The sequence below is a fragment of the Schistocerca gregaria genome, chromosome X (genome assembly GCF_023897955.1).
Source record: "Schistocerca gregaria isolate iqSchGreg1 chromosome X, iqSchGreg1.2, whole genome shotgun sequence".
Classification (NCBI taxonomy): Eukaryota; Metazoa; Arthropoda; class Insecta; order Orthoptera; family Acrididae; genus Schistocerca; species Schistocerca gregaria.
The window spans coordinates 726,176,333-726,188,436 of NC_064931.1; the positions used below are offsets into that span (position 1 = coordinate 726,176,333).

Consider the following 12,104-nt stretch of genomic DNA (forward strand, 5'->3'; position numbering starts at 1 on the left):
TGGTGATGGCGTGTTGAGGAAGTGACCAGTTTTTGCAAACTTTAACATACCATAAGAAGTTGTCATCGGTTTGCAATGACTGCCTCACGATCCTTGATACAGAGACTGAATTTTGGGTGGGGGATCTAGTTCTGCTGTAAGTTCCTGTAGCAAATCAGTTGACTTTTTTGTGGACAGTGCTACAAAGTTTCTGCCACATTAAAAATGCAATATCATCCACATACAGTAAGCCAGACCCAAGCTCCTAATATATAAAGGTCTTGCACAGGACTAGCCTTCACCCCACATCCTGTCACTAAAGCATTTGGCAATAGTTCTGGTTACCAAGCATTGTGCATTTATGTCTTCTTCGTAAGAAGCCTATGTCAGTTGATCATGAAAGACAAGGATCAGAAATTCTAGTCAGTTTCCGAAATTAATGGTGGTTCCTTTTGGAAGCAATTCAAGCAAATTAAAAGCATTATTTCAATGATTAATGTTATTAAAATTACACATACAGATCTTCAACAGAAAAATTGTAACTTGTTATAATACCAGCCTCAATCTTTAGATATAACTGATAATCAATATTTGTGCTACTATAGGATGGGAACACATATGAAAAATCTACAAATGATGATTACTGAAATACAGTTCACATCATGGATGTTGTAATGTTAACTGCAACAGCAAGCAAAATGAGACTTAAAATGCTTCCCTGTAGTACACAACTCCATAGCCAGTCACTGTTCTCCAAGGAATGATAATCGGGACATGTTATAGAAAACCTTTTTTTTGTGTAAAAGTCACATGATTATTTGCCACTAAGTGATATTGTTGGCTTCTTCTCAGCAGAAAAATAATCTAATAAGATTTTGCTTGATTAGGAAAGTCCCCTGGATCATTTCAGGTTAATGTGTGTGAGGAAAGATTATGGTTTAACATCTTGTTGATGACAAAATCATTACAGATAGAGAGCAAGAATGGCTAGGGTTATGGGTGGAGAAGAAAACTGGTTGCCTCTTTGAACCATTTTGGCATTTGCTAGAGATCACCATGTAACATAAATTGGATGGCTTGACAAGGATTTGAATAGTAATGCTCCCAAATGAGATTTCGGTATCTTAACCACTGACCTAATCTGCTAGGTTTATTTTGTGTGCAGTGATACCAATTTAACTAAGTCTGGAAACAATATAAGACTGTGGGTTTTTCAGATCAATGTAAAAGAGCTGTTGGTCAATCACTTTAGGGTCTTTCGTACATAGTCAATCTGAGGGATGCTACTATTTCCGCTTTATGAAATGCAGTTCTTTCACACTTTCAAGGTCTGAGGTGTAATATCCTCTTCGCAAAAACTGGGCAAGAAAAATCATGGAAAATTTATTAGATTGTCAGATTCAAAACTCATCAGTCCTCAATCAGTTATCTACCTGATACTGCCTGTCTGTGGACAAGACATTGTATAAGTACTGCAGCATTTACTTGGTTACCTCTCTGAGTACAGTAGTGACAGCATCTGTTTTCTTTACTAACATTCACCAATAGCACTTTTTTTGTTTTCAGGGAACCTTCTGATTAACTCTCACTCTTGAAGCTGGTGTGGAATGATAAATATTACTCAAGCATTCAAGCTATGATCTCCTCATTAGTAATGCTATAAATCCTACTTCTTATGGATCTGTATGGTGTGAAGCATTCTGTAGATTGACTGTACTTAAACTTTTGTAACATTGCCAATCTGATTGTAACTGCTGACATGCATTCACATTTCCACTAAGAAACAAAGGGCATTCTAAGATTACTTGAAATCCTGCAATTAACCTTGCTGCTCAAATTCTGATAGGTGCTATCACATCCTATTTGTCCTGCAGGGAATCCATAAAATTACCTACCTACACTGATGAGCCAAAACATTTTGACTACCTGCTTAATAGTTCATTTCTCAATCTTTGTAATGAAATAAATCACTGGGTATCACAGACCTGACAGTTTGTTGGGATGGAGCTGATCAGTCAAAATGCTCATATAACACTTAGCACTAACACAACCTTGCTGGACAACTATGGAACCCATCAAATATTACAGTATGGCTGCCCAAAGCATCATCGAACCCACACCATGTTTCACTCTTGGAATGTAAACTACATCAGAAGTTGGAAACAATGTGAAACAAGATTCATCCTACCAAATGTCTTTCTTCCATTGCTCCATAGCTCAGGTTTTATGAGGTCCACACCACATTTTCCTGTTACAAAAATTTGCATCACTGACGAGTGGTTTTGGAATTCCAGCTTGCTCTGCAGTTCCCTGCATATGGAGGTCCTTTCATATTGTTTTGGTGCTGTCGGGGTTTGTGAGTGTGACATTCAGTTCTGCAGTGACTTTTGCAGCTGTTGTCCTCTTATATTTTGTTACAGTCCTCTTCAATGACGGTCTGTCATGGTCACTGTGATTTAGCATATGTTTACTGCTTTCCCTGTGGGTGATTCCATATAAATTCAGCACAGATAAATGTTTTCAACCTGATCATCCCAGATTTCTTTCAAATTTGGTGCAATGATCCAGATGAGAGATGGAAAACTACCAATTTGCAGAGGTTTATGCCTTTGGTGAAAAAAGTAGCAGATTAAGTCGATGTTTTCACTAATGCTTAGTTAATAGCTATTACAAAATGAAAACTCCAACAAAGCCAGTTCCAAGCCCTGAGGAAAAAGGAGAGGAGGAGGAGGAGGAGGAGGAGTAACACATTGTTAAAAAAAACTGGTTCACTTGGCCCATGTGACAGCACCTTGTAAGCATTCCTTGCCATGATGACATTGAAGACTTCAATGGCAACGAAGGAAGAGAGGAAAATTATCAGAACGGCAGAACTGGCAAAAGAGGCAGGCTTTTATACAAAAGCACAAGACTACAGTGTTTGTTCCCACAGTGAGTGGCTACAAAAGGTGCCTCTACCACATGTTAGTGATGGCCTCATTTATAATTCTAAGTTAAATACTTGAAAGTTAATCATGGAAAGGTTCACCCATCTTTCCCCAAACTAAACTTTAATCTAAGGCACGATGGTAAAAAATTTCAAAAGGAAAAATATTCCAGGAAGTAACCAATCTTCAATCACCAGTCATGGTGGTGCAACTAGGCCTTTGGATTGTGGAGAGCCTAGAACATCACATAAGGAAGAGTCAGAACTTCTTCAAAGATAAGACCCAAGAAAAAACACCTACTGGGCACTCTGAACATCAACAGACTAATGAAAGTTGGAAAACTAAAATACCTGACACCCTCAATAAACATAACATAATATATTAGCACTTCAAGAAACAAGATATCTGGATGAAAATTTAAATGAGTCAGGTGGATACAGAATTTACAAAGGAAAACCAGTCATTACAAATTCCAATAATATGAATATGTAGGGACAGTATTTATGTTCAAACAGCAACTTACTGAATCAATAACTAACTTTAGCTCACCATCAGAATGAATCTCATTTCTGACTTAAGTCGGGCAGTACATGTTATACCATTATAAATGCACATTCACCTGTAAATCCACATAGTAGAATGAACAGTGAAGAAGTGGAAGATTTTTGGGAAATGCTAGAATACAAAACTTACGAACTACCAAAAGAACATACCAAAATTTTAGTGGGAGATTTTGATGCACAAGTTGGTAAAGAAAGAAAATTTAAATCATTTGTTGGAGACTACTCAGCACATGAAAGAACAAACAGAAATGGGGAAAGACTCATTGACTTTTGTAAACAATTTAACCTAAAATTAATGACAACATTTTTCAGGAAAACTTGCAAATAGGAACAAAATATGGGTATCACCTAATCCAAATCAAGGTGATTATCAAATAGACCATGTGGCAATAACTACTCATAACCAGAAAGAAATCTTGGATGCCACAGTGAGGATGGCCCTAAACACAGACTCAGATCATTATCCAAGAGAAATAAAGACCAAGTTTCAATCGGGGGAAAAAAAAGAAGGTTTCCAAGAGCAAACCGTAAATTCCTGACACAAAATTGGGATAAATTCTGTGACACGTTAAACACGTGAAAAATGGGACATTGGGAAAAAAATTAAAGAAACAAAGACAGTGTCAGTTAAAGAAATGGGATAATCATGAAGAATACCACGACCCAGATGGTGGAATGAGATGTGATGAAGCAACTGACAATCGACTAAAGGTATGGAAAAAATGGAACAGTAATAAGAAATGTGAATATTGGGAAAAGTTTAAAGATGAAAGGAAAAAAACAGCAAAAATCATCAGATCAGTAAAAAGAAAATATCACAAAGACAGACTAGAAAAAATGGATATACACTCTAAAAGGAACAACATTAGGGACTCCTATAAGAGAAGAAGTTTTAACATGACTCCAGTCACTACGTTCGCATTTTAAAGATAAAAATGGAAATAAGGTTTTAAGCAATAAAGAGAACTGCCAACTTTTAGCTGAATATTTTGAAAATCTATTAAATTGTGAAGAGCCTATTGACAGATTTTAGTTTCAAAAACCACAACATGAAAATCCACCATTGGAGCCACCTACAATGGAAGAAAAGATTATCAAGTTGATGAAGAATAATAAGGCACCAGGAGAGGATGGGATAATAGCAGAAATGTGCGAAGTAGGGGGCTTATCCACATGGCAGAAAATTCACAATGTAACTAAATACATTTGGACAAAATGAATCTTACCTAGTGGCTGGAAGAAAACCACTGATCCAGCCTGTCCCCAAAAAAGGAGATAAAACAAACACCAACAATTAGAGGGCATCTCCTTGTTACCAGTAACATAATTGTCTAAAGCACTTCTAAATAGAATAGAGGAACAAGTACGTTTTAACATAGGAAAGTACCAAGCAGGATTTAGGAAAGGTATATCATGTGCAGAAGAGATTCTTAATTTAAAAATGATTTTGAGAGTGAGAGCTATACAAAATAAAAACATAGTAGTGACTTTCATAGACTTCAAGATGGCCTATGACTCAGTTGGCAAACAAACACTATTTCAGATATTTCATGACTCAGGGACAGATGAAAATACCAGAAGACTTGTTGAACAAATGCTCATGGATACAACATCAAGGATTCAGTTTCACGGCAAAATTTCTGAACTATTCAAAATCAAAACAGGACTTCAACAAGGAGATATACTGTCACCGATTCTCTTTAACCAGGTTTTAGATAAAATATTAAAAACACTGGGAAAATACATTAGAAAACAGATACACAAAAGGTATAAACATGGGTCGAGGACAAAACAAATCTGAAGTAACATGTTTAGCCTTTGCAGATGATATAGCACCGACAACTGAAAACTGAACAGACACAAATGTTATGCCTGATCTATTACACAAGATTGCTAAAAAGGCTGGGCTACAAATATCTTATGAAAAAAACTGAGTGTATAGAACACAGACACAATAGAGAAAAATTTATGAAAACAAAGTATGGAAAAATTAAAAGAGTCGATAAATTAAAATACCACGGTGAATGGATCCAAGCCAACATGCTGCATAACGCAACAAAAAGGAAAGAATAAAGAAGCTAGAATTTGCATACAAATTAAGACAAAACTACTACAATAAGAAATCAGCATCCATCTAAGCGAAGATTCGACATTATAATTCAGTTATTAGGACACAAATATCATGTGGATCAGAGTGCCTAACATGGAATAAGAAAGGCAAACTAAGGGAACTAGAAAAAAAGAGGAAAATATTAAGAAAAATTCTAGGTCCTGAGAAAAACAATGAAAATATCTGGATTAGAAGGAGACATGAAGATTTATATAGAAATACAGAAAAAAATTACAGATACAATGAGGAAGAGATGGCTAAAATTGTATGGACATTTAAAAAGAATGGAAGAAACATGGGTTACAAAGCAAATTTTTAATTATGTTAACAAACTGAAGAAAACTGTAGGAAGTATAGAAGCACTGAAGAAAGATGTAAACAAAATAGGCGTTACAGAAGAAATAATACATGACAGGAATCGCTTCAGGCTACTGATAGAGAGTGCAAGCTACAAAGAAGATAAGCCAAAACCTTGACCACGGAGAGAGAGTGGACAAGTGATCAGAGATGAGTGTGTGGAGAGAAAATGAAGAAGTACTGGGAAAAAAGTAAGAAAAAGAAACACCATATGTCTTAAATTGCATGCGGTCCATAGTTAACCAAACTCATAAATAAAAAAAAATAAAAAAATAGAAAAATCACACAAGTAAGCCGGCATATAGTTAAAAACATATGAAAGAATATTTCCTTTGCACCACTGAACCAAATGTCACAATGTCAAAATTTCATGAGGTTGCTTGAGGATGGCAAGCTTAACTCACTTTTTTAGCATCCCTGCAACCCTATCAAGTCCTTTACCACATGCTGTAGCAAAAAATGCCATTCTGATGTAGTGTTAAAATCTTTCTGATGATGGGACAGTTTCATTAAAGTCCTTCTGTTTTTGTATTGTGCAGGACTTCCATCTGTGTGCTTACGAGTTGGAAAGTGACATTTTAAGAAATTGATCAAATTGTGCTGAAAAGAATACATAAACACAGTATCATGTTGAAGGCAGTCAGATATTTCAACATATGACACATGGTATATTTTGTTAGTATTTGTGTCTTATAAGTAAGCTACAAAGGGGTGAGTTGTAAGCTGTGAATTATTCCAGTGAAATCCCTATACTTCATCCTGAATAGTGAAGGAAAAATTCTGTGCAAAATCACAAACAATGGGATATTCATTTACTTTGAGTTGTTCTTTATTGATTTTAAAGATATGTGACTGCTGCTGGATGATGAGTGTGGTAGGAACTTTTGTAAACTTGATGCAAACACTTCAATGAAATTGTCTATTGATTTTGTTACAGTCTGTAAAACTACACTGCCTGTTGTTAGCCCACACTTACATGTCATTTTGTCAGTGCAGTTCATTACAAACAGTTCAGGAAGATAATCAGTCTTGTCAAACTTGGACAATAAGGACATTCACCTAAGAAATATGATGGAAGTGGAGGAGTGCATGTAACAAATGCTACACAGTGCTTTTATGATAGTAATGTGTGTTCTTCACACTGTTAGATTTCAATTTACGCCCTTCAATCAGATAAGTACAGCAAGGTTCCCACTGGCACAGGCAAGAACACAGTGCTTTGGCCACAGCTCACAAAATTTTCAGAATCCAATATTTACACCTGGGTATGTATTTTTGAGAGTTGTATAATTCCTTAAGATTGTATAACACTAGCAGCTTATGCTTATGTACACTGATTCCATTTTCTTTTCCAGGCATGGCTTTTTGTCCTGGCATCACATGGCTCATGTTATCATCACAGTAAAAATCACATACATGTTGAATGGTTTCTTTCACACAGTGTCTTTGTATTTAGTGTCACTAATATACTGTGTTCTGCAACTAATTGCTTTGCTCTTTGTACCATGTAAACTGAAGCAGAAAATTATACTCCAGCTCTTTTGAAGTACTTTCAAACTTTGTATTTTGACACACATACAGTCTGTATTGTGAAACTTATCTTCCAACTGGGTTATGATTTCCCTTCCTCCATTTTTTCCACACTCTTCTTTTCCCAGTTGTGCCACTGAGCCAACCTTTCTCAGTTTTTGCTTTGGTTACATTTTCTCATGCTGATGCCTTTTTTTCTTCACAGGATATTTACCTAAATACTGAAGCCTAGTATTTATACATTCCAGTGCCAGATCTGATGCTATTTCCTTTTTACTTAACATCTTGTCTGGAGGTACCCAGCACAGATGAGGCAACACCTGCAGGGGTTGATAGGTTCTGGGATATTTGCTTTCTATTTCTACCCAGTAATACATTAAGGCACTTGTTTTTATAACCCACTCAGGAATATTCCTCAAAGTCTTCTATACCTTGCATGTTTTCATACTTTACATGGACTGCAACAATTCAGTTTTGACTTGAAATCTATTTTTTTTTTTTACAAACTACTATTAAATACAAGTTCATAGCACATGTATACTGCAGTTGGAGTAAAAAAGCCACACCCATGAAACAAGCTAATGATGATTGGTAGAAATAAAAGTCTCTCTGATTGTCTTTTCACTGCAACAAACGCTCACCAATTTTCCAGAATGATAATGATTGCTATTGTGTGCTGTTGTGAAAAAAAAAAGAAAAACAAAAAACGGATACGTAGCTCTCACCTCATTTTGTTAGTGTAGTGACGCACAGAAAATAAATTTTTCAGATTAATGCCCTTGGCGTACCATCTTCATATTTACCATGTTTATAGTAGAATACTGAAGTCATACAATATAATTTTTTTACAAAAAATTGAAGGTGGTGTGTTTGAAGATATTCAAAGGTTAATGGCAATGACCTTGAACGTGTAAATTCTTAGAAATCCACCATATTGGATATCAGCGTAAAGCCCCACTTATTAGATTTTTCAGACACAAGTTTCATTGCTGTATCAGGATTAGAACCAGAATTATAGTCACTTATGTTGAGATAGATGCATATTAATTTCACAAAATTTCTGAACTTCGCAGACCTGTAACTTTCTTCACGAACATCATGTACCTCTGCAAAGGGGTAGTTTTCAATCTCTTATCTGGATCATTTTAATGCACCAAATTTGAAAGAAATCTGAATGGATCGTGTTGAGTGCTGCATTGAACTGATGCCGAATGGTCCTCGTATGCAATATGAACCTTCGATACAATGTCTCCTGAAACACCAAACATTTCAGTTCTCATGTTTACAGAAGTACCCACCATACAATCACCTACAAGTTGCCCATATTTGAATTACTTAACTCAGACATAATGCACTCACAACTACACAAAACACAGTTCTGACCGCAAGTGATAATTGATGTTGCACACGAGTAGTTCGTGTTCTCGTACAACAGCACAGCCAGCAGAGTTAGCTAGTATCTGAATTTTAGTTCAAGCATGCATTTCCTGTGGTATTTTCATATTTTTGTCCAACCCCTATAGGTAACTTAATAACATAATGAAATATCAAGAGACCGACATACAACAAAGTCATACCAGGTGTATAAAAAGATTGTTGAAATGTCTTGACAATGTCTGTGAAAATTTTGCTTTCCATTTTTCAAACCTCTTCCTCTGTTCTTGAACAGAAGCGAGGCGGACAAGGGCCGGATGAATTTCTGCATTCATTGCTGCCAGCAGAGCCTTGCCTGCTGCTATTGCATTCTGCAGGCCCTGAGGACTTGTTAAGTCAGCATCCACCAAAGATGACTGGTGCTTATGAGGCAGATCAAGTTGAGTCTGAAACATATTTACTATATCAGGATAGAAACATAAAAACTCTGAGATTAGATAGTAAAAAATAAATCAATCTTGAAAATCAATAATTGCTCTCACACACAACATCAAGCATATAAAGACAGTATCTTAAAATCGCATATTGCCACCAACAGATCAAATACTCTCCCTTCTGAATCTTTAGGTACATATTTAGGATATGTCGCATGTCCTCAGACTCAAGAGAAATAATCATTTTACTATATTCATATAAACTGCAACACTGTCAAATACATGAAAATTCTGCATTTATACACTATGTGATCAAAAGTATCCAGATACCTGGCTGAAAATGCCTTACAAGTTTGTGGCGCCCTCCATTTGTAATGTTGGAAGTCAATACAGGTTGGCCCACCCTTAGCCTTGATGACAGCTTCCACTCGCGCAGGCATACATTCAATCAGGTGCGGGAAGATTTCTTGGGGAATGACAGCCTATTCTTCACAGAGTGCTGCACTCAGGAGAGGTACTGATGTCGGTCGGTGACGCCTGGCTCAAAGACGGTGTTCCAAAACATCCTAAAGGTGTTCTATAGTATTCAGGTCAGGACTCTGTACAGGCCAGTCCATTACAGGGATGTTATTGTCATGTAACCACTCCACCACAGGCAGTGCATTATGAACAGGTGCTCGATCGTGTTGAAAGACGCAACCACCATCGCCGCATAGCTCTTCAACAGTGGGAAGAAAGAAGGCGCTTAAAACATCAATGTACGCCTGTGCTGTGATAGTGCCATGCAAAACAACAAGGGGTGCAAGCTCCCTCCAAGAAAAAACACGACCACACCATAACACCACCGCCTCAGAATTTTACTGTTGGCACTACACACACTGGCAGATGACATTCACCAGGCATTCACCATACCCACACCATGCCACTGGATCGCCACATTGTGTACCGTGATTCATCACTCCACACAACATTTGTCCACTGTTAAATCGTCCAATTTTTACACTCCTTACACCAAGCGAGGCGGCATTTGGCATTCACCGACGTGATGTGTGCCTTATGAGTAGCTGCTTGACCATGAAATCCAAGTTTTCTCATCTCCCGCATAACTTTCACAGTACTTGCAGTGGATCCTGATGCAGTATAGAATTCCTGTGTGATGGCCTGGATAGATGTCTGCCTATTACACATTACAACCCTCTTCCACTGTCGGCGGTCTCTGTCCGTCAACAGACGAGGTCGGTCTGTATGCTTTTGTGCTGTATGTATCCCTTCACATTTCCATTTCACTATCACATCAGAAACAGTGCACTTGATATGGAGTATCTGGCAGTAGGTGACAGCACAATGCACCTAATCTGAAAAACGCTGTTTTTGGGGGTGTCTGGATACTTTGGATCACATAGTGTAATTCAAATAGTGATCTGTAAGATTGAATGTTAGTGAAAACTGAAGTTACATGGTCACATTAATGTGACCACCACTCATGTTAAATATGAAAATTTATGGGAAGTTCCTCTAGGATCAAACTGCTGATGTCATTGGTCCCTAGGCTTACACATTACTTAACCTAACTTATGCTAAGGGCAACACACACACACACACACACACACACACACACACCTGGGGGAGGACTCTGATCTCCAACGGGGGGAGCCGCGCGAAACGCGACAAGGCGCCCTAGACAATGCAGCTACCCCACGTGGCTCCTATGTTAAACATCAATATGCAATAACCACTCACAGATGGCAGATGGCAAGACTAGCAGTGTAGGGTAGACAAAACATCTTGGGGGGGGGGGGGGGGGTGTAAGAAATAGTGCAGCCGCTGTTGTAATGCAGGAACGAAATGATTTCTCTGCTGACCAAAAGGGCATGATCATTGGCTTTCGGACTAAGGGTGGAAGCATTTCCGAAATGGTTAATTTTGTAAACTGTTCGCATGCTGCCATGGCTAAAGTATACTGTGTATGACAAAATGGTGCTATCCAAAACCGGTACCGAGGCAACTGTAGTACACCACATGCCACAGATAACAGAGATGAACAACAGCTGTGGAGATGTGTACAAATGAATAGATGTGCAGCTATTGAGGAACTAACTGCCAAGATGAACCAAGGGGCTACTAACAGTGGTCCTCAACGACCGTTCAGCAAATGTTGCTGTGTATAGGCCTCTGCAGAAGGCACCTGGTTCAGGGACCATGCTGACTGCTGTTCATTAGCAATGAAGGTTGGTATTTGCATGCCAATACTGCGACTTGATGTCCACTGACAAGAGGAGGCTGCCAATTGTGAAATTCGGATTCGATTCGTACTGCACATAGTAAAAGCTCATGGCCAGAGGTGTAATGTGGCACAGCACCAAGATGCACTTCTCAGCCATTGTTGAGAAAATTGACAGTTAAAAGAAACCGTTGTGGTGTAATACTCTCAACGATTTATAATTTCCTACAGTGTCGTGGCGCAGCAGTAAGCGCTCGGGTTCATAATCCGAAGGTTGCCAGATCGAATCTCGCGCCATGCAACTTTTTTTTTAGTATTTGTTTTTTGTAATTCATATATATATATATATATATATTTCCCGGCAATCAGTTGCAACAATTATGCATATAATAAGTTGAAAGTCGTTTGTTGTGGAAAAACTGGCGACTTCGAACATGATTATGTTTTCCGCAAACAAAGTTGTATTTCACAAATGTTATTAATTGTCTTCATAATGTTTACACTTGTAGTTAACGGAAGATGTAGAAACGATATTCCGAAACAAATACGTATAGTGTAAGTCAAACGTTCGAATTAGAGTAGAGACCCCACGATATATATATTACAAAA

The 12,104-nt window shown here is 37.7% G+C and overlaps 1 protein-coding gene across 3 annotated transcripts in view; it reads right to left on the reverse strand.

Moving 5' to 3' along the window:
* The window catches only part of LOC126299597 (exocyst complex component 1), a 267,483-nt gene that overhangs the window by 76,098 nt on the left and 179,281 nt on the right, over positions 1-12,104 (reverse strand). For all 3 annotated transcript variants that reach the window (XM_049991619.1, XM_049991618.1, XM_049991620.1), the window contains one exon: positions 9,044-9,286. In XM_049991619.1, the coding sequence (XP_049847576.1) occupies positions 9,044-9,286 (243 nt within the window). The remainder of the gene's footprint in view (positions 1-9,043; positions 9,287-12,104) is intronic.